The sequence below is a fragment of the Haemorhous mexicanus genome, chromosome 5 (assembly GCF_027477595.1).
Source record: "Haemorhous mexicanus isolate bHaeMex1 chromosome 5, bHaeMex1.pri, whole genome shotgun sequence".
Lineage (NCBI taxonomy): Eukaryota > Metazoa > Chordata > Aves > Passeriformes > Fringillidae > Haemorhous > Haemorhous mexicanus.
This window is the reverse complement of record NC_082345.1, coordinates 1,746,912-1,770,000: the sequence shown is the minus strand read 5'-3', so window position 1 is coordinate 1,770,000 and position 23,089 is coordinate 1,746,912. Positions and strand designations below refer to the sequence as shown.

The 23,089-nt window shown below is 44.3% G+C and overlaps 1 protein-coding gene across 2 annotated transcripts in view; it reads left to right on the top strand.

Annotated features, from left to right (window-relative positions):
* SLCO1C1 (solute carrier organic anion transporter family member 1C1) overlaps positions 1-22,064 on the top strand; it is a 22,289-nt gene extending 225 nt beyond the window's left edge. The window contains exons 2-14 of one of the 2 annotated variants that reach the window (XM_059847848.1): positions 2,879-3,020; positions 3,819-3,951; positions 4,561-4,682; positions 4,998-5,144; positions 6,253-6,351; positions 7,538-7,783; positions 8,624-8,788; positions 10,445-10,640; positions 11,604-11,769; positions 14,884-15,065; positions 19,090-19,154; positions 20,439-20,556; positions 21,591-22,064. In XM_059847848.1, the coding sequence (XP_059703831.1) occupies positions 2,879-3,020; positions 3,819-3,951; positions 4,561-4,682; positions 4,998-5,144; positions 6,253-6,351; positions 7,538-7,783; positions 8,624-8,788; positions 10,445-10,640; positions 11,604-11,769; positions 14,884-15,065; positions 19,090-19,154; positions 20,439-20,556; positions 21,591-21,813 (2,004 nt within the window). In that variant the 3' untranslated portion in view covers positions 21,814-22,064. The remainder of the gene's footprint in view (positions 1-2,878; positions 3,021-3,818; positions 3,952-4,560; positions 4,683-4,997; positions 5,145-6,252; positions 6,352-7,537; positions 7,784-8,623; positions 8,789-10,444; positions 10,641-11,603; positions 11,770-14,883; positions 15,066-19,089; positions 19,155-20,438; positions 20,557-21,590) is intronic. The other variant, XM_059847850.1, reaches the window with a different exon arrangement.
* Positions 22,065-23,089: the final 1,025 nt, after the last annotated feature.

The following is a 23,089-nucleotide window of genomic DNA, read 5'->3' as shown; positions in this document are numbered from 1 at the left end:
AACTTAGAAAATCTCTCTCTTTTTTCCTTCTTTTAAAATGAATGATCCCGTTATAAGTTCTGATTATGTCATGCTGAGTCAGGATGAAATTATTAGACACATTTCTAACTCACAAGAAAATCTTCTTCAGATCTGTATTTGCCTAATGTTTGGCAGTCATCAATATAATTCCTTGGTTGAGGCTTGTGTATTGTGAGATCTTCAAGATCCATCCTGAAAGGTCCCTCTGTCTTCCTTATTGCTCCACCTGAAGCTGAGAGCAGGGCAGACAGCTGGGGCAGCTGTCAGTGCAGATTGCTTTTTTGAGATGATAGTAGCTTTTTTAGGACTGTTGCTTTTTTAAGGTAGTAGCCATGGCAGTGTGCTGGGCTCTCCAAACTAATGTTGTGTTTTGGTCTGTGTGTTTTGAGTGCTGTATTATTAAAGCTTGATTGCAATGCTCCTTGTTCAAGAGAACTCTGTGTGAGGGGACTGAAATGAAACTGCAGAAGTGTTGCTTTTTTTTTTTTACCGTTTTATCTCCAGCTCTCTCCCCCCCCAGAAGTTTTCCCTGGAGCAGAGAGGTCCCTGCTCAGAGCCTCAGGATGTGGCTGTGCCTGCCTGGTGGGAGCTGCAGCTCCCTGCTCGGGGCAGGGGGCACAGCAGGCAGCACAAGGCTCTGCTGCTGCCTCTGCCTCTTCTCCTGACACCCTCCTGGGTGAGGGCTCAAAATCACCACAAAAATCATTTGAGTTACATGAGAAATGAGGTTTTGGCCTGGCCTCGTTCTTTTCATGGAGCACAGTCTTTATTTCTGTTGTTTTTCCCACTCACTCAAGCACACATCTACTTTCAGGTATTAATCCAGCTCCCAGTACAGCCAGTGAAATGAGCAATAGTTGCCCTGAAGTCTGAAAATTTTGAATGGTTTTGTTTTGAAATGGAAAATGAGTTGTTGTTAAATAAATTTTGTGCCATAATATAATTCTGTCATTGCTTCTCCATTTGCTACAATGATAACCCAATCTCCTCAATGAATAAAACTTCAGGCACAGATTAGCCAGTCAGGAATCAGTTTATTAGCTCCAAAAATAGAAAAGCAATAATATTTCAGCTTCTTTCTCGTTTAAGTTGTTTCTTCTAGGAACCCAAACTGATATTACTGATGTATTCCCGTAGGAACTTAGAAAACCTCTCTCTTTTTTGGTGAACTAACCCTTTTTGAGTTCTAATTAGGTCTTGCTGAGCCAGAATGAAATTAATAAAGATATTTTTAAATCATGAAGAAGTCTACTTCAGGTTTTGCCTAATGTGTTAAGAACACAATATCCAGATACAGCAGGTTATTTTTACCAATTATCAGCCTTCCTGGTTCTTAAAATTGCCTTCATTACCCAGAAAGATGTGGTGCAATATCTGCTTACAAGCACTGACAAACCAGAGAAGAATGTGAAATCATGTGTACCTTTGTGTCCCAGCCCTAGCTCAGGAGTGTCTTTCCACCCCTGCACACCTGGGACAGTTGCAAACTCATTTAAAAAATGTGTGCCAAAGACATTCAGAAGCATTTCAAGTTGTAGTTTACCTATACAATCTTCCTGAAAAAAGCCTTGTGTGCTGTCACATTGCTATTTAAAATCCAAGGGCATAAACATACAGTAAATGTAAAATATGCTAATATTTGAGCTAGAGAGTCCTTTGAGAGATGCTGCTGTAGGAAAAAAGACCCAGGGAGGGTTTGTAAATGTTTATTCACCCATAACTGCTCCTGAAGGAGGGATAGCCAGCCCTGGATAAAGTGACACAGAGATATCTTTGAGCCTTAACACAAGAATTTGCATTCAGCAGTGATGTCATTGCCACTGTGCCTTGTCAAAGGAGATGTGAGGAGATTTGCTCTGGAGGTGAGCACATTGCTCAGGGCACCTGGTTATTGGGAGTGTGATTGTCAGAGAGGATTAGGGAGCTGCACAAGGTTCTAGACTCCTATTCAAATACAACCTTTCTGTGTCTCTTGACTTCTGGGGCTGGGTTTTACAGAAAGCACCAGATTTGTATTCATTTTGAGCAAACACCACCTGTATCTGAAGGCAGAAAGCAAAGCTGTGGTTTGCAGGAGCAATGCACCGTGTGGGAGGATCTGTGGAGCACACAAACCCAGCTGGGCTGCCTCCAGTGAGGGCAGATGTAGGAACAGAGCTGCAGGAGCAGAGCTCTGCACTCTGAGGACCCTGCACTCCCACCACAGGCACTTCAGACCAGCCCTCCTCTTCCAGGGTGGTTTTGTGGGCAAGGGGCTCAGTCTGCACCTTTGCAGTGCATACCAGAGCCCTGTAAAAAGAGATCAATTTCCAGAGTTGAATTTCTACTCCTGATTCAGAAGGACAGGCTAAATCAGATGCAGTGATAGCTGAGAGAAAACTGTCCCTGCAAAACCAAGGGAGGGGAGAGGGTGCAAAAGGCAGGGTGCACTCTGAGGAAAATGCATGAATTAGAGACTGCAGGGGAAGGATGAGCCTGGAGGAGAGTTGCCTGGCAGGTTCATCTCACAGGACATGTAACATATTTTAAAATGTCCAAAAACTCACCTCCCCACCAAGGCACACTTGGCATTTACCCAGCTGGTCACTGTGTAAGAGAAAATCACAGGTTTCTGCCTTTCAACAGGGCAGTAGCTTTGGGATCTACCTGACATTAGCAATGGTTGAGGGTCAATTCCATTTTTATCAATATTGCTCATAAAAGATGAACAAATCAGCAATCTAGCATTTAATGAGAAGTAGGAGAAATACTGGTTTTGGCAACAGAAGAGGTAGGAATGCAGAACTCATTTAAAAATAATTCATATTTCTTCTGTACTGCCTGATTTTAATCACTGCCCTTTTTTTTTTTTTCACAGGTATTTCTTGGTGCATTGTCTTTTGTTTATTTTGCTAAAGCTCTGTCAGGAAGTTACCTAAAAAGTACTATCACACAAATAGAAAGAAGATTTGACATCCCTTCCTCTTTGGTTGGTGTTATTGATGGAAGTTTTGAAATTGGTATGTGCTGTAGAAACACATTTTTGTTTTCAGAAAAAAAAAAAAAAGAGGGAGGCAGTTTGTTCTGGAGAATGATTTAATGAATCTCCCTGAAACAAAACTGAGAAAGATTCACCTGGTAAAAATAAGTGGGGCTATCAGTGTGATTATGTTCAGTAGGATAAGGTTGCTAATACAAGTAATTCAGCATAGACACAAAAAAAAATTGGAATTTGATAAGCTAAGCACGTGGCTAATTCATACTAATAAACACATTGAGTGTTGAATGAGAATTTTCCTGCATGGATTTCTGCAGGCAGAAATCCACCTGCCCCACAGGTGTTTGTCCTTTGTGATCTCTTAAGCAGCAGGAGGACAAACCTCGAACAGTAATCTACATTTCTTGTCCAGTCCCTCTCCTTCCCTCTCCCCCTAAGGTTTCCAGCATTGTCTCACAAGTTCAGATCACTGGATTTATCTCAAGGGTGTTCTGTGGCCTGTGGTACTCCCAGGAATGAAATCTTAGCCTAAGGGTGTGAAACTCAGCTTGATTCCTCCTTTCTCTGCCTTTCTGGTTATTTGTTCTCTTCACCTGGCACAGGCTTCCTCCTCTTTTCCAGCTGTTTATCCAAAGGTTTATGGTTTTCCTGGCACAGGAGGCACTGGGCTCCTGCAGAATGCCTGGAAAGGAGGAGAAAGGCCATTCCCACCAGCCCTGTCTCCCTGAAATCAGTGCCTGAAACACCCTGGGAGCTGTGATTTTAGGGGATCTCTTAGCAGCAAGCAGTAAAACTCAGTTTTCCTTTTGTACTCTCAAAGGGAACCTCCTAATCATAATTCTAGTGAGCTACTTTGGAGCAAAGCTTCACAGGCCAAGAATAATTGGAGCAGGCTGCTTAATTATGTCAGCTGGAACATTCCTAATTGCAATGCCCCAGTTCTTCATGGGAAGGTAAGTGCAAAGTGATCCCTGTTTCCAGCTGGGCTGTGCACACTGAATGGCACTCACTAAAACATTTAGGCATTGGTTATGGTGATAGAAATAGGCATATGGGGATGGGGGTTACTTAATTTAAATTTTTATTGTAAAAGATTTATTACAGTAGAGCAAATCATTTAACATGTATGCTCTTTTCAGTTGTAATCAGCTTTTTTTTAAAATTAGTCTCTGATTTTGACTGGCCACATTTTGGTGTGGTTTAGGAATTGTTGAAATGACAGAACAGAAATGATGACTGAACTCAGCACAAGCCAGAGGATACACCAGTGTCTGATAATCTCAGTCCAAACTCATGTACCATGGTAGAGCAAAGTGCCTGTTAAACTGAAATGAATCACTGATGCACAAAGAACCTGTGGGACAATTTTCCTGTGTAGCTGCAGTACAAACAGAGCTCTGGTTGTCCCCTGTGAAGCACCACTGGCAATGCATCCAGATGGATTCCCAGGGATGCAGATGAAATTTGCATTTAAGTGCTTTAGCTCTATCTGGTAGTCAGAGATCTGCTTGACTTTTTCCAATCAGTACTTATGGATAAATACAAGTTTGTTTTCCAAACAGATACAGGTATGAAAGATTCCCTTCCACCATCAATTCAACTGTCAGCCTCTCTCCATGTCTGCAGGATAAAAGCCAAACCCCACTCTCAGCCCTGGAGAAATCTCAAGCCAAAATAAATGCAGGTGAGAATTGTCTCTGTTAAAACCTGGGGCTGGTGGTGCTTGCTGTCAGTAATGTTTCCCAAATCTTTCTGTCAGGAGATCCCTGTTTCCATTGGAAGGAAGTGAAAGAGTTTTCTAAAAAGGGATGTGATGGCAAATGTATCAAGCCAGCAAAATTGTACTTTGAGGCAGCTCCTGCTAAAAATTTCTCTACCTCCAGCTATTTCACAGCTTTCCTACTGTTTCTCCCAGAGCAGAAGCATTTCAGGAGCCCTGAGCTCTCAGTGTCACACTGCCACTACAAACCCGTGGTTGTTGTCTTTGCTGTGCCCCCAGGGTGTGAGAAGGAAGCTGGCTCCTCCATGTGGATCTATGTTTTACTGGGAAACCTCCTGCGTGGAATAGGTGAAACCCCCATCCAGCCCCTGGGAATTGCTTACATTGATGACTATGCTGTTGAAGAGAATGCTGCCTTATATATTGGTAAAATAAATAGAATTTCTTTTTCCTCGTGGATTTCTCCCCAGAGGAGAGAATTGACTCGTTCTGAATAGTGGAATGAATGTTATTGAATTAACTTGCCCTGATTGTTTTGTTTGCATAATTTCCAACATTAAAGTTTATTTAACAGTCATATACACCCAAGGGACCCATTTAATTATACCAGCACAGTTCTATTATCTTAATTTGGTGAAAGAATTTGACCTTGGGTTCCTGCTGTTACCCTAATCTTCCTAATTCTTCTGGATGTGGACTGCTGAGTCTCTGTGCACATTCAGTTCTCTGGAAAGTGATAAAAACAGGCTCTCTCTTTTAAGCACCTAAAATAGAATGTCAGTGGGCACTCAAAACATTCCCTCCAGATTCATGAAGGATTATAAACAATAGCACTGAAGCTTTAGGAGGTTGGGATCACTGTTTTCTTGTGTTCATTGACTGATGGCTGCACGTTCACCCGAAATATCAATCACCAAAAAGTCCTATCTCCTCAGCATCTGCTCTTGACAAGTTTCCAGCCAGGCAAAAGGGAAAAAATCCAATTCTCTCAGTAAGAGAATCACTCTTCCCAGATTTCCAGGTGAATTTTTTCAAATTCAAAGTGTTCAGAAAGTTTGGCTGGGGGTGTATTGACACCTATTAATAGTGGAAGCCAAAGCAAAGTGATTTCCCAGCCTGTTCAGGGCCTACCTCAACTGAAAGTGATCAGTTAACTTTAAAAAAATGACATTTGCTCCCCAGTTCCTGTGAAACTGCCAGCTGAAGCATTTCTGGCAATTGTGGGTTGGTGCTGCTGTTGAGTTCAGGTCATTCAGTTTGCTGACATTTTTTCCTTCAGGCTGAATGAACTCTTGAATTGGATAACAATAAAAAGTGTCATCATCGTGGGGAAAATTTTACTGATGACTTTTTTTCTTCTTGGAAACATTTCAATTTGTGTAACTGTGTCTTTCAGTATTTCAGTGTGTTTCAGTGCAATATTTCAATGAGTGTCTCTTGCTGCCCATCCCATGCCACAGTCTGCTGTCAGGTGCAGAAGAGCCTGTGCCCTCTTTAGCTCAGGAGTGTGACAGTGCCCTGTGTTCCCTTCCAGGCTGTGTGCAGACAGTGGCAATCATAGGGCCAATATTTGGCTTTCTCCTGGGATCCCTGTGTGCCAAACTTTACGTTGACATTGGCTTTGTGGAGCTGGGTAAGTCAGAGCACTCAGGCTTTAAAAAAAATCAGTCAGGCTCCAAAATGCCTGTTTTTGGCCAAGAATCTCTGCCTGAAGGGCTAGCAGGGGTAGAGGGGGCACCCTGTGAGATGGAAAGGAGGACAGCAGTGTAGGGGTCCATGCAGAATAGGCTGGCAAGGAGGGTGGGGTAGAGGAAGAAGGAGGTCTGACTCTTCCTCTGCCCCAGCAGATCTGCAGCAGGTGCCTCCAGGAGATGCTCTGCTAAGGAGGCTCTGGGGACATCCTGGGAGCCAGGAGGAAACTGGACTGAGGCTCAGGGTCCTGCATGTGCCTTTTTAATATCCTGTTGTTGCCTAGAAAAGTGGTTTGGCAGGGGGTACCAAATCTCCTGATTGCTCTTCTTTTGAGAAAACAAAAATTAAAAAAAAAAAAGGAGGAAAACAGTTTTTTCCTGGGGTTTTCGTGCAGAACAGCCTGGCTGGGAGCAGGTGAGTGGCCACCTGGACTTGCACAAGTGCTGGTGCTTGCAGCATCTCAGGGGTGTGCAAGTGGCACAGCAGTGCCAGGGCCAGCAGTCAGTGAGTCCTCAGCTTGTCCCCACAGCTGCTCCTGTAAAACACTCATGGTGACACAGAGCACAGCTGGACCTGGCTGGAAAAACCACCCTGCAAACCCACCTTCCTTATATATCCTTATATATCCTTATATATATCCTCCAGATGTGTTTATTTGATATAAGGGTCTCCTCGAGCCAGGTCTCATGAGCTCTTGGAGATCTCTGTCCCACCTGAGATAGCTCAGCCACCTCAGATGGCATAAAAGCAGCAGGATGGCTTCTGTGGCAGTGTTGGAAACAGAAAAGTTTTAATAAAAGGCAAAATAACAAAGCTCTTTACAGAGAAAAACCGAGCCAGGGGCAAGAGGCTCTTGCTCCTGGTAAAACACCTCACAAAAGCCATTAGTTCCTTTGTTCTCTTTTTTCTAGTAAATTGCTCAGGCAGGACTTTTTGGCTTCTGTCTAATTAGCTACCCTTAAGTTTGAGGTGACCCCCAGGTCCTATGAGGTGTCTTTTTACCTAATTGAGGAGAGAAACTTCTGAGCCTTTTTCCTTGTTTTAGGAGGCGAAGGATTGCTTTGTCACTCCATCTACAGGGGGCACATTCCTCCATTTATTCGTTTCTCCTTTTCCCCCTCCTGCAGACAGCGTCAGCATCAGCCCCAAGGACGTGCAGTGGGTGGGGGCCTGGTGGCTGGGCTACCTGATCGCTGGGGTGATCAGCATCCTGGCTGGCATCCCCTTCTGGTTCCTGCCCAGGCACCTCCCCAGGCCCCAGGGCAGGAAGGACTCCAGCAGCTCCTCTGAGCACTCCAGGTTCATCATCGAGGAGAGCAAGGAGCAAGGCACATCCTCCTGGCAGCGAGCGAGGCTTGCAGAGATGGCAAAAGGCAAAAGCACTGGAGTTTTCTTCCTGGTTGATCAGATTTTCTCTGAAAGGCTTTTAGACTTAAAAATGTTGTACTTTCTGAGTCCCTATCCTAATGGTCTCAGAATTCAGTTTTTTCACTCTCCAGCTCCACAGCACACACAAAAAGGTCTCGTCAATGTTCCCTGGATTTGCTGCTGCATGAGAAATGGCTGAGATTTGTAAAATTACAGCAGTGGCCCAGCACACATCATGAAGCTCTGCAAAAAAGTTTTATTCACGTGCAGTGACTGCTGCAGAAGTGGTGCTCAAAAAAACCCCAACCCTTGGGTTTTGCTAATTATTTTTTTCCTGCATTAGGAAAACATGTACAATATCTGATCAGAATATGGATGGGCACAGAGCAGCTGCAGTTTTAGAGGAGGCTGGCTGGATTTAGACAGGAGCAGGTTTGCACAACTGCATTTCCTTGGCCATGCTTTGCCAAAAGCATTTTCCCTCAGAATCTGCACCTCAACATTTCTGTGCTTACTGTCAGCTGTGCTGAGCACTTTTTTGCCCCAAATTAAGTGTTGTGGCTGTTGAGGACACAGAGAAACCAAATCATTTTCTGGGTTATGATGGAAAGAAGGCATTTAAAACAAGATATCTCTACTGGGGAATTGATGCTTAGTGTTTTCCTCCACTGTTCCTCCCTCCAGGAATGGGGGAGCTGTCAGGAGCATCAGGGAACTTGACAGATTCCCTCTGAAATGTTTTGCAGTTTTGGGTTTTTTGGAAGGGGCACACATGTTACAAGGCATTATTCCAGCAGTTATTCTCTCTCTGGTCTGCTTGTTATTTCTGCTGTTTTGTCTTGCAGACTTCTTGCCATCCCTGAAGAACCTCTTTGGGAACCCAGTTTACATTCTGTATTTGTGTGCAAGCATTATCCAGTTCAATTCTTTAATTGGCATGGTGACATATAAGCCCAAGTATATTGAGCAACAGTATGGGCAGACATCTTCAAAAACTAACTTTGTTATAGGTAATGCTATAGCTGCTTCTTGATATCTTTAAAATGCACATTTTAGGAGTGGCATATACATAGAGGAAAATTGTATTTTTTTTAGGGTATGTTCATTTCTTCTTCTTCTTCTTTGTCTGACTTTAAGTAATAGCTTATGGAAGGTTATTTCATTTCTGCTTCTGCACTAATTAACTCTGAGTTTATCTATGCAAGAGTTACTGTCAAAGTTTACATGATTTGATATCCTAATTCCCATTGCACTGGAAATTTGAGAAGTCCTTTCCCTTCCCCTTTCCCTCTACATCATGTGTACATACATAATATATGTACAACGCAAGAAAATAACTGAGAAATCATTTTAAAACAGTTGACATAAATTTATCATCAGACAGATCTGCTGCCTTGGTGCCTTCCCATTTATTCCAACAACACAAAGATCAGTTCAGTGAGTGCTGTGGGTGATTCTGCAGAGATTGGTGTTAAATAAAAGGAAGTCAAGCCATATCCCAGGCTGTCCCTTTGAGCACAAAGAGAGAAGCTGCTTCAGCCTTTGGGTACAGAAATCAACATTTCTGTAGCTGACTCCATGAGGGTTGGACTGGACTGCCCAGCTGCTGGACCTGCATGTGGGGTTCAGCTCCAGAGGTCCAGGGCTTCAATAGCATTAGCAGCAAAGAGGTTTACACCTCCCCAGCCCAGAGGGAGCTGCCTTGTTGCAGAGCAGCATTAGTTGCACAGCAACAGAGGTCCACATGTGCAGAAAAGCTGATATGATCCATTGTGCTATGTTAATTCCATTCAAGATAGAAGCTGGAATTTCCTGGCACCAAACTCCTCAAAGCAAGGAGAAATCTTCAAGTATAGTTGATGGCCAAAGAAAGTCCAGAAAACAATCCCTACATTCAGGGGAGTACTTCTCATTGTATTTAAAGATTTTCTGGAGCTAAGCTTTCAGGTATGTGCAGAGTGAGTGAGGATTAAGAACAATTGGATTTCTCTGGGCACAGGGACTGTATCCAGCAGGGAGTGTGTGATGGCTGGGTTAGGGGAGGATCCTGATCCTGCTGAGTGGCTGTCCCTGCAATAAGGTGATTTTTCTTCCTCCTTTTCCTTTCTCTCCAAATCCTCCCTTCCTAAGAAACCTGAGGGCTGACTCAAACTCACAGTGCTTGTTTCTCTTTCACAACCTCTTTTACTCTTTCTCCTTTTTTTTTTAAAGAAACAGTTTCTATCAAAATCTCTGATAGATATCAAAATTGTCAGAGCAATCTGAAGCACTAAAAAGAATTTTAAAAGACAGGTCTTGCTCTGGCTTTTGTAACATTAGAAAGAACTAAATTTGTCTTCTAGGAATCAGCAGATGACTCCACTGACAAACTAATTCTGGAAAAAAGCACCGAGTTTAAGAAATTGGAAGAGCATTATCTAAATTTTATCCATAATCTCTCTGTCAAAGAACCAGCAATGACACATGTCCTTGGGAGGAAGCTTTTCAAAGCTGTCCCAGCACCTTTGCAACACTCCAAGGATCAGTCTGAGTCTGGACAAAATAAAATGCCCTGGCTGAAGATCTGTTATGTTTTGCTCTGATTGCTGCAGCTGTTTTTGTGGCTGACAAGGTTAGCCTATCGACCCGGGGTCTTCATTAATACAGAATTTTCTGCTTGATTTCAGGTCTTATTAACATTCCTGCTGTGGCCTTTGGCATATTCTCTGGAGGGCTGATCATGAAGAGATTTGGAGTCGGTGTTGTGGGGGCTGCAAAGCTTTCCCTGGCATCCTCTTTCCTTGGTTACCTTTTGCTGCTCTCCTTGTTTGCCATGGGCTGTGGGAACTCGGAGGTGGCCGGGCTGACTGTGTCCTACCACGGGTATGCTGGCAGGGCAGAAAGGGCTTCTGCAAACCCAGCTCCTTCCTCATTTAGCTTCACAAAGTGCATCTTGTTGAAAAGAGAGTGGCTGACCTGAATGTGCTTCCCAGAAATTTGATTTAAATTGGTGGAAACCTCTCCATTCCAGCGGGTGTTGTGTCATGACCCTCTCATGATTGTGGCATAAACCTGTGGGGTTTTTGTCACAAGGGCAGATTATTTTTCTGATTACTTTTTAATTATTATTGCCATGGGACCCATCCTTTGAGCCCAGTGATTCCTGGAAATGTGAGTAGCTCAGCAGGGGGGAAGAGATTCAATTAATTGTTTCTTGCCTTTGTGTGCCACTGTAAATGAATGGCATTTAATAGCCTTTGAACTCAAAACTTAAGGATTCATGGATTAACCATGAGATGCACCTGAGGGTAACATTTTACCCATGCTATTACTCTGTAAAACTGACTTTTTGGGAGGAGTTTCCTGCACTGACTCACAGCAGCTGCTCCACTGGTGCCTGATGACTGAATTTGACAGAGAGCTGTCGTGTAAGGTATCAGACACTCACTTGGGATGAATCCTATTCTGATCAGCTCCTTGCTGACTTCTACAGAAACCAATTCCCATGAGTAACTCACTCCCTTCTGTGCCACTTGCCTAGCTGTGTTAAAGCTGCATAACCAAAACCTTAGAAAATCAGAGAAAATGCACAAATATAAATTGGCAGCTGTCCCCTGTAATAAAGTACATACTATCTCACAATACATGGTGAGATAGTGTGAAAACCTTTGGATAACAGAGAAATGAGGATTTACACTGCTGTGTGGGTGTGAAGAGACAACATTTAATGGGCTGAGGAGGGAAGGTGAGCCAGGTGCTCCTGGCAGAGAGCATCACCCTGCAGGTGATCCTGGTTCCCTCCACATCCGCTGGCAGCACCTCTGCAGCTCCTCTTTTATTCCACAGGGCTAAACCCAGGAGTGACCACGAGCAAGCCCTGTTCTCAGAGTGCAACTCAGGCTGCTCCTGTTCCAGGAACGACTGGGACCCCATCTGTGGGGAGGATGGGGTCACCTACGTGTCCCCCTGCCTCGCCGGCTGCCGCGCGTCCAACGGCACCGGGAAAAACACCGTAAGGCAACGCTGCATTTCTGTGAGAGAGGGGGTGGGAATGTCTGATACAGGGTGTGAGACAGCCCTTCATTTCTGTGAGAGAGGGGGTGGGAATGTCTGATAGAGGCTGTGAGACAGCCCTCCATTTCTGTGAGAGAGGGGATGGGAATGTCTGATACAGGCTGTGAGACAGCCCTCCATTTCTGTGTGAGATGGGATGGGAATGTCTGATACAGGCTGTGAGACAGCCCTCCATTTCTGTGTGAGATGGGGTGGGAATGTCTGATACAGGGTGTGAGACAATGCTCCATTTCTGTGTGAGAGATGGGATGGGAATGTCTGATAGAGGGTGTGAGACAGCCCTCCATTTCTGTGTGGGGTGGGATGGGAACGTCTGATACAGGCTGTGAGACAGCCCTCCATTTCTGTGTGAGATGGGATGGGAATGTCTGATACAGGCTGTGAGACAGCCCTCCATTTCTGTGAGAGATGGGAATGTCTGATAGAGGCTGTGAGACAGCCCTGCATTTCTGTGTGAGAGAGGGGATGGGAATGTCTGATAGAGGCTGTGAGACAGCCCTCCATTTCTGTGTGAGATGGGATGGGAATGTCTGATACAGGCTGTGAGACAGCCCTCCATTTCTGTGAGAGATGGGATGGGAATGTCTGATAGAGGCTGTGAGACAGCCCTCCATTTCTGTGAGAGAGGGGATGGGAATGTCTGATAGAGGGTGTGAGACAGCCCTCCATTTCTGTGAGTGATGGAATGGGAATGTCTGATACAGGCTGTGAGACAGCCCTTCATTTCTGTGAGAGATGGGATGGGAACACCTGATACAGGCTGTGAGACAGCCCTCCATTTCTGTGTGAGATGGGATGGGAATGTCTGATAGAGGGTGTGAGACAGTGCTCCATTTCTGTGTGAGAGATGGGATGGGAACACCTGATACAGGCTGTGAGACAGCCCTCCATTTCTGTGAGAGATGGGGTGGGAATGTCTGATAGAGGGTGTGAGACAGCCCTCCATTTCTGTGTGGGGTGGGAATGTCTGATACAGGCTGTGAGACAGCCCTCCATTTCTGTGAGAGAGGGGATGGGAATGTCTGATACAGGCTGTGAGACAGCCCTCCATTTCTGTGAGAGATGGGATGGGAATGTCTGATAGAGGCTGTGAGACAGCCCTCCATTTCTGTGAGAGAGGGGATGGGAATGTCTGATAGAGGGTGTGAGACAGCCCTCCATTTCTGTGAGTGATGGAATGGGAATGTCTGATACAGGCTGTGAGACAGCCCTTCATTTCTGTGAGAGATGGGATGGGAACACCTGATACAGGCTGTGAGACAGCCCTTCATTTCTGTGTGAGATGGGATGGGAATGTCTGATAGAGGGTGTGAGACAGTGCTCCATTTCTGTGTGAGAGATGGGATGGGAATGTCTGATAGAGGCTGTGAGACAGCCCTCCATTTCTGTGTGAGATGGGATGGGAATGTCTGATACAGGCTGTGAGACAGCCCTCCATTTCTGTGTGAGATGGGATGGGAATGTCTGATAGAGGCTGTGAGACAGCCCTCCATTTCTGTGTGAGATGGGGTGGGAATGTCTGATACAGGGTGTGGGACAGCCCTCCATTTCTGTGTGAGATGGGGTGGGAATGTCTGATAGAGGCTGTGAGACAGCCCTCCATTTCTGTGAGAGAGGGGATGGGAATGTCTGATACAGGCTGTGAGACAGCCCTCCATTTCTGTGTGAGATGGGATGGGAATGTCTGATACAGGCTGTGAGACAGCCCTCCATTTCTGTGAGAGATGGGATGGGAATGTCTGATACAGGGTGTGAGACAGCCCTGCATTTCTGTGTGAGATGGGGTGGGAATGTCTGATACAGGCTGTGAGACAGCCCTGCATTTCTGTGAGAGATGGGATGGGAATGTCTGATAGAGGGTGTGAGACAGCCCTCCATTTCTGTGAGAGATGGGATGGGAATGTCTGATAGAGGGTGTGAGACAGCCCTCCATTTCTGTGAGAGATGGGATGGGAATGTCTGATAGAGGGTGTGAGACAGCCCTCCATTTCTGTGAGAGAGGGGATGGGAATGTCTGATAGAGGCTGTGAGACAATGCTCCATTTCTGTGAGAGATGGGATGGGAATGTCTGATACAGGCTGTGAGACAGCCCTCCATTTCTGTGAGAGATGGGATGGGAATGTCTGATACAGGCTGTGAGACAGCCCTCCATTTCTGTGAGAGATGGGATGGGAATGTCTGATACAGGCTGTGAGACAGTGCTCCATTTCTGTGAGAGATGGGATGGGAATGTCTGATAGAGGGTGTGAGACAGCCCTCCATTTCTGTGAGAGAGGGGATGGGAATGTCTGATAGAGGGTGTGAGACAGCCCTCCATTTCTGTGAGAGATGGGATGGGAATGTCTGATAGAGGGTGTGAGACAGCCCTCCATTTCTGTGTGAGAGATGGGATGGGAATGTCTGATAGAGGGTGTGAGACAGCCCTCCATTTCTGTGTGAGAGGGGATGGGAATGTCTGATACAGGGTGTGAGATAATCCTCCATTTCTTTGTGAGATGGGTTCTTTATTTCTGATATTTCTGTGTGAGATGGGATCTGTATTTCTGATACAGGGTGTAAGGCAATCCTTCATTTCTGTGTGAGGTAGGACCTTTATTTCTGATACAGGGCACTGAGAAAAACACCATAAAATCCTTCATTTCCATGTGAGGTGGGATCACTCTTTCTGATACAACCAGGTCTGTCAAAGTGGATTTAAACTGAGACCATCCTCTTCAGCCCTGAACTCAGGGTTTTTAGCAATCCCACCCACATTAAAAATTTTTTCACTTTGCTGTTGCCAGCAGAAATCACCAGCAGAAATTGTTGGAGGCTTTTTTTTTTTTTTTTTTTTTTGAGCTTTTGGCTACCAAGACTGTTGGAAAAAGCCCTAATAACTAAATTCATCAACAGCAGATACTTTATAATTTTCTCCTTCATTGCATAAGCCTTTCCTTTCATAAAACATTTCCCACTTTGGACTTAAACTGTCACCCACCCAGACTGTGCAATTCCTAAACATCACTTGCCCACCATTTAGGTTTTCATACACTTTTGCCTGCTCTCTTCCAGGTATTTTTCAACTGCAGCTGCGTGGGAACCTCTGCATCTTCCCAAAGCTCCTCAGCTGTGGTGGGACCGTGTCAAAAAGGAAAGGAGTGTCCCAAAATGTTTCTGTATTTCCTAGTGATCTCAGTTATCACTTCATACACTTTGTCAGTAGGTGGCACACCTGGGTACATACTGCTCCTAAGGTAAGGAGTAATTCCTGCTGAAATTGCCAAATCTTTTCAAAGTGTTTTGACACCTGGCTGGCACTCCCTCCCCTCCTGCTATTCCCAGTATTGGGAAATGTTTTGCAGCAATGCAAGGTGGCATATTCTATATATCTGTTAGATTTCTAAATAGATTTCATATATTTGTTCTCTCCCAGATTTTTCTCCTTGTTTTAACAATTGTTTTAGCATAAGGGTTTTTTTTCCTATTGTGATAATCCCAAATTTATTGAATGCTTGTCCCAATGCATATTTAGCTGCTGGAACTATTTGTCCATCACTGTAAGCTTTGAAGCTAATTTTAGCAAGTGCAAAAAGCATTTCATACTACAAGTGCTTAATCTGGATTTTGGTCAGCTACTTGCAATTTTTGGATTCCAACTCCTGCTCTGCTCTGTTTTGGAAACCTTTCTTTCTCAGTTCCTTTTTCCAAATTATTTCCAGATGGGCACATTCTACTGCTCAATCAAAACAAGAGTAAATCCAGTCTAACTAATCTTTAGTATTAGAGCTGTGTTTTCTTGCTCCCAAATTCTCCTTGGTTTTGGATTCAGTTTTCTGGAGCAGGCCCTGTCTCACTGCTGGTATCTTTACAGCACATGGACAGTGCCAGAGTCAGAACTGGCTGAACACAGGCTGTATGGAAAAACCTACATAAAAAATGGGACTTCAGCCAGGGATCCATCACAGTCCTTGAACCAGAATGAACATTCACACAGAGACTTTCAGAAAAGGCTGAGCTGGGGATCCTTCTCCACTGCCCTGCACGAGCCCTGCCAGTGAGGTGTGACGAGCTGCACAGCTCTCCTCACACACCTTGCAGGTGTGCTGCAAAACCTCACAGCATCTCTCTCTGCCCGGGGGCTCTCTCCAAGAGCAATCACACTCTAATCCATTTTAGACCATTTTTTACTGAAGCTCCTGCACAACTGAGCTGTCCCTGTGCCAGGATGAGGATGATTCATTGTGGTGGTGTTTGGGGGATCCCAGGATGAGGGAAGAGATGAGAATCTTAACTCCATGTTTCAGAAGGCTGATCTATTATTTTATGATATATATATTATATTAAAAGAAAATTATATATTAAAACTTTACTAAAGGAAGAGAAAGAAGGCTAGCAAAGGAAAGAATGGAATGATAATAAAATCTTGTGACTGCTCAGAGTCCCAACACAGCTGGACCTGAGGTTGGTCATCAAGTAGAAACAACTCACATGGACCAATCACAGATGCACCTGTTGCATTCCACAGCAGCAGATAATTATTGTTTTTCTTTTCCTCTGAGGCTTCTCAGCTTCTCAGGACAAAAAATCAAGCAAAGGATTTTTCAGAAAATGTCTGTGACAATTCATGAGTGGAGAGCTTGCAGCAAAGCCTTCAGGGTCTGTGCCAGATTGCTCTCTGTGGTTGGATAAATATGGGCATAGAGCTGTGCAGGGCTGCAGTTCCCTTCCCCTTTCCCTCTACATCAAATCTCCCTTCTATCCATAAGGCACCTGGTGGAAAATGTGCAGATCTGGTACCACACAGGGCTCAGAACTGTGGTAGCCATGCTCAACCTCCTGCTTTCTTCTTGTCCCCACTACCTAAAAAATTGAGAGTCTGGGAGATGTTCATAACTGAACACATGCAGCTCAAATCTCACAGGAGCTGCCTGCCCTTCTCAGCCCTAAGAACTTCTCTTGGGGATCTTACTGCTTAATCAATTTAGTCAGAAAAGCTTAGGAAGGTTTTCAGTTACAATGCTAAACCACTTTGTTATATGAAATCAGAAAACCAGTTTTATTGGTTGTGCTCCAATGCTTTTATTGCTGTTGAAAATCATTTTACTTTGAGAGACATTTAACTGAAACTGAGAAGTTATGTGTTTTCCTGCTGGATTGAAGGAATCCACCTTTGATGTGCAGCTAAATAAAACGTGTTTCACTAAGTTCAACCCTTTTTTATTTTTTTTTTTCTGCACTGCAAATGACCTTTGGGCACAACCTCACTTTAAGCTCATGCTTACTTTTGTCTTTTTCAAAATCCATCACTGACTGACTTTCTCAAAAAATCTGGCTGAACTGAAAGTGTGCTTCTGTTACCAGAATGAAAATAAATTTTCCTTGACACAAATAGTCCCAAGGTCAAGTTGCAGGCTTCATAATGTATTTTTTCCAATGATCACTTTTAGAAGTTATTCAGTCACCTCTGTTAAGATTCCAGCACTTAAGCAAGCTGATGTTTCAGATGAGCAGCCATCACTGCACCTGCCAGGAGGACAAATACAGCTCAATCCCTCAAAGCCTGGAAGATTTAGTGACATTTACTGTGATGGTTTGCACACTGAAGTCATGGAAATGTGCCTACAGCTGGCGACCAAGTCATTTGCTGAAATGTCATTTTGGTGGAATCAGTGTAATTACAGGAGCCAAGGAACTTGGGAAAGCCCTGAGGCTTTGAGACAAAAGCCCTGCAGTTCAGATAGCTGTTGTTCAAGCACCAGCTATTAATAGCAGGGCTTAGGCAGTGAAAAGGAAGTCTCAGATCTCCCTAGGAGGTCTGGCTATCACTCAGCCTCACAAAGAGCTCCCGTTTCCTTGCAAAGACAATACAAAGAATAAAACAATTTTTTTTTTATCTGAAAGAGAATATTTTTTTGCAGGATATAAATCCTGTGAAACACATATCAAATATCCAGGTATTGGTTTTATTTTCCACTTTTTGCTCTCTGTGCCCTCAGATTTGTTTAGAGGGACTCTAGGCTGAGCAGTGCTTGTGCAGCAGGTGTCTAGCAGGGGAGCCAGACGCTGCTCTTCCAGCTTAAAATCATGTTACAGCCATGCCCTGATACATGGCAGGGCTTGTATAAGTCAATAGATTGTGTGATGAGAACCCACAGCCAGGGCATTAGAGAATAAAGTGCTGAAAACTACCCCTGGTGAGGAACAACAGAATTACTTCTGAAATGTCTTTATTATTTTTTTAAACATACTCCCAATTACATTAATTTTTGCAGGGGCAGAGACTGTATCTCCAGAGTGCTATGTTCATCCCCAGTGAGAAATTCAATTTCAGCCCAGTTCTTTTTTTATTATTTAAATATATTTATTATTGAATAGAATGACTGTGGCAGAGGTTTTATTAATCACCATATTGATAAATGTGTTACCCCACATACCAAAAACGTCCTTGTTTGACCACGTGCCTGGCACTGCCCACTTGCCAAAATCAAACCTGTGCCCAGATTTGTGCTGGATTAGGCACAAATAATGACCAGACTGTAATGGTCAGTCTGGTGGGTGCTGGAGGGGCAGCAGGTCTGAGCAGCTGCTGGGGCAGAGGTGATTCCTGCAAATCTGAGAGGCTCCATGCTGACAGCAGGCTGGGGAAGGCAGCTCTCCCCTGCCCAGCTCCTCTCCCTCCCTCCAGGAGCCAGGATGAGCATCCAAGGCTGGAGCAGGGCTCATCTGGAGCCAGGAGAGCTGGATGTGAGTGTGGGACTCACCCTGAACCTCAGCAGGCTCCAAATGCCAGTGGTCTGCTCTGTCAGAGCATGGCCTGGAGGACCCACCCCTAGAGGAGCTGTGAGCCTGATCTAGACAGGGGGCAGTGAAAAGGGAGGGCCTGGATACCTTGGACCAGCCTGGGACTGGATCCTGAATTTCAGGGAGTGTCGACTGAACAAAACCATCCACTGGATGCAAGATTTCCCTGGCAGTTTTCTTGTCCTGTGTAAGTAACACCCAGTGCTGATATCATCTGAAAGTCCTCAACCATCTTAATGTGATGTTGAATGTAGGTGTTCAGAATTCCTAGATGCTATTCTGGTTTTATCACCTTTTTTACTTTTCTGCAGTTTGCTCAAATCCATGACATTAAGGAGGAAAAGGTCACGTTTCTTTCCTTTCTCTTGCTTTCTATTTGTGTTCTAATTATATACACCTGGTGCTTTATTTCGAGTTCACACCTTTTATTATTATTATTATTATTATTATTATTATTATTATTATTATTATTTTCAGGTGCATTAAACCCCACTTGAAATCATTTGCACTTGGTATCTACACCCTGGCAATAAGAGTACTTGGTAAGTCCATTTGTACTCCTGAGTAGGTTTTAATTCACTCCTCACTAATCATTTATCTTGGAATTGATTTTGATTGTTGGAAAGAACAATGTCTATCTGCAAGTAGATATCATATGATTTTTTAAAAAAGAATGTTGGAAAAAGGAAATTGTACTTCACAAATCACAGATTTATGATTAAATTATTTAAAGATAATTAGTGTAATATAATTATTATTATTATTATAAAAATTTTATTATATAATAAATTCTATATACTATTATATATTATAATAAATATTTTCTATAATATATTTATTTATTATATAATAAATTATATATATGTAATAATAATAATTAAAATACACAAGGCCAATATTTATAGAGATGTGATCCTGTAGACTATGAAGCCAACATCAAAATTACATCTTGTCCCCTTGCTCAGCAAAAAGCAAAATAGAACAGCTGTGGCTGAGAATGTGTGATTGCTTTTCAGGCAGATATTCAGTAGTTTCTAAGGGAATTAGACTGCAGGTGTGTCTGGGAGCAGGGTTCACTGCAGCCTTGTGGCAGAGCCACCTGAAGTTAAGGGTAAGATGAGCTCCCAATGAACTGGAAATTCCAAAATCCTCTGGGTCTTCATGAAAAAAAAAAATCAGCAAGAAGCAAGTCACCTATTTACCTGAGCAGGGTGAGATGAGCTGGATGAGATTGCATCAAAGCAAGCTGGTGGTTTCTTTCTTGCACCTTGGCAGGCCAGGATTTTCTGTCCAGGCTTACATTCTCCCCAGGCACTCCAGAGTGCAGGATGTGCCCATCAGCACATGAAAAGGGCTTTTCCTGTCCATCAGCCCCAAGAACTGCTGTAGGTTGGCCACAGTGGGATCTCAAGATACTTGGGGGATTCCTGCAGCCCCACTGCCTCTGTCCCTTCTCATTCCCACCCAGCACACAGGAGACCCTACACCCAGCCTGAACAGGCTTGGCTGAAAAAGGAGAATTATCTCCAATTTTTTTTTTCCCCAGAGATGTCCCGCAGGGTGAGGAAACCAAACCATGGCCAGCACTCCTTCCAGGGACTTCCAGAGGCTTTTTGATGTTTTGTCATGTTTTCCTGGCTTCCCACAGGGAGGAAAGGGTGGTGTGTGCCTGGGCAGCCCAAGGCACGTCTTCCCCAGCCAGTGTGCAAGTGTCATTGCTGCTGGGAGGTGTCATTGAATGTTCTGCATGAGCCTGCCTCTAGATCCAAACGGATCACCCTGCACAGCCAATTTCTCACCTCTCTCTGTTTGTTCAACACACCCAGCGGGGATTCCAGCCCCAGTGTATTTTGGAGTAGCCATAGACACCACTTGCCTGAAATGGGGCAGCAAAAGATGTGGGGGAAGAGGAGCATGCAGACTCTATGACTCCAGAGCACTCAGGTAACAGCTCTTCTCCTTTCCTTCTTTACCTTTTATCCTTAAAGTACATCCACACCTGGCACTGGTAGCAGAATTTGTGTTAATAATTTTGAGTGAAAGATCTGAAACTGAATTAAAAACTCTGACTAACAATATTAACAATAATGCTCACATTTCACTCTTTTGATTCAATCTCTTTTTTGGGGGAAGGGTGGATCATCTTGTTTCAGTATCAGCTGTAAATAATTGTCCCTTAATAATTCACATTAAAAAAAAAAGTTGTGTTGACACCTCAATTTTATGCTAAAGCTTCCCTCAGCTTTCAATATCTCTGCTGTCATAGTGTGTGTGTGTGTGTGTGTGTAAATAAGTTATTAAACCTCATTTTTCTCCATGCTGGAGCTGGATCTAAAAATGGAAGGCAAAGGTGCCACAAAACATGCTTGGCTTATCTAGAGGCTTAAGTGCAGAGTTGTCTTTATCAATTTATTGCTAGAGGATGGTAATTGTCTGAACTGCATTTGTGAAAGGCTTCTCCAGAAATGAAGAATGGAATAACAGTGGTAAGAGGAGAATGGGAGAACAGGTTGTCCCTTCTCCCACCACAAGGAAAATAAACATGAGAGAAGGGCACATCTTGTTCTGAAAACTTGAAGGAAAGAGCAAAATCTCAGCTGGGACTCTTTTTGCTAATAAAACATTCTGATGTTATTGTTGCTGCTGTTGTTGCTGTCATTATGCCTGCAAAGCAAAAATGCCATCAAATGGTCTGGTCATCACTGGTACTGTTTAGATATTAAAAAATAGAGTAACTGCCCTAAAATATTAGTGCTGTTCTTTCTGCAGCACATTGGGTTGGAGGTCAGTCAGTGCCTGAGATGCTTCCTTGAGCACAGAGCCCTGTGTGCCTGACCTGGGCGAGCTGACAAACTCCCCTCGCCAGGGTCACCCCCTTGACTGAGGTGTCCTTACCCAGCCTTACCTGATGGAAAGATCAATGTGTCCTTGATGCCTTCTGCTCGTGTGTTGGCTCTGATCAATCATTTCTCTCTCAGGTATGTGTACCTGGGGCTGACTTTGGTCTTGGGCACGGTGTCCATTTTCTTCAGTGTTGCTGTCCTTTGGGTTCTCCGAAAAAGGTCACCTCCACAAGATGAAACCCTCTCAGCCAACGGGGACAGAGGCACCTGTGGGACAAAGAGCAGAAAAGATCATTTTGTCAATAGTGACCAGTTAATTCAGTCAACTTACTGGCCAGAAAAGGAGACCAGGCTTTAGGAAAACTGAGATCTCCACCGTGCTTTTGCCCAGTGAGTGGTGTTCCAGGCCAAACTCCATCATCAGTGAAGCAGTATCTTAGTAGCCACTCTGAAAATGTTCACCCTCTTGCAGTTTTCACTGTGAACCCCAAAAGCAAAGACCACCAATTTTTTTCTGGCACGTGAACAGCTCTGAAAACGCTGCTCACCCTTTTTTTCTGCTGAGTGAGGGGATTTCCTACAGCAGGGGAGGGGCATTGTGCCCTCACCCAGACCCCGTTTCTGCAGCTGCCCCTCAGCTCCCTCCCTCCTCAGGAGGCTGCCAGAGCTGCTGCTGCTGCCCCTCAGTGTCCCCCTGGGTGTGAGGGGCAGTGGGGAGGCTGCCCTGCAGCTCCCTCTGCCATGGCACCAGCCAAGGGGAGCACAAAACCTGACCTGGCCACCTGGAAGGTGCAGGGATCTCTGGCACGGAGCCTGTCCCCCAGCACGGGGCAGGAGGAAGGTTTGCTGGGAGGAAAAATCAGCCACAGGCTCTGGGCACCTCATGGGTTCCATCCATACCCCTGGGGTGTTGAGTGTTGTGGTTAGGAATCCCTTTTCCAGTAGCTTTTACAACCATCTGCAATAGGAGTTGTCCTTAACCATCAGCAGTCCTTACAAAGAGGCCCCAAGAGTGCCATCCAAAGGAAACTGGGATGAAAATAGAGCTTTTTTAGATCTCCAGCAGTTTCTTGCTACTTGCTAGTACTCAGTGTACTAAATAATTCCATGCACTTTTTGATGTAATAACAAAATTATGCAAGATACATATGATTTATATTTTAAAAAGCTATGACAAGACAGCTTGGGAAAAATAAAATTCAAATTAATTAAAAGACCAGGTGACTTGGGGCTTTTCCTTTTAATTTATTGTATTTTCTAGCTGAAACTAAGACCTTTTTGGGGCTTTGTCAATATTTGATATTAATTACATTTGGGGTGGGGAGTGCAAAGGAGAGCTGTTTAATATGAAAAAAATCTCAAGAAATCTTGCACTGGAAAAGATGATGGTGGGTCCACAGGGATATCCTTTAAAGCAACCAGAATTTTTGAGCACATGGTGAAAGGTAGGCTTCATCCTTCACCACAATATTGGCAAAACAAGCCCATGTCACATCATCTGTGTCCCAGCAGTGGCTGTAGGCACTCCTGTGGGGTGCATGAGGAGGGGCACTGCACAAGAGTGGGATTCACTGGGCTTTATCAATGACCAGTGACCAGTGATCAAGGTCTGTCCTGTGCCATCAGGGACCTAC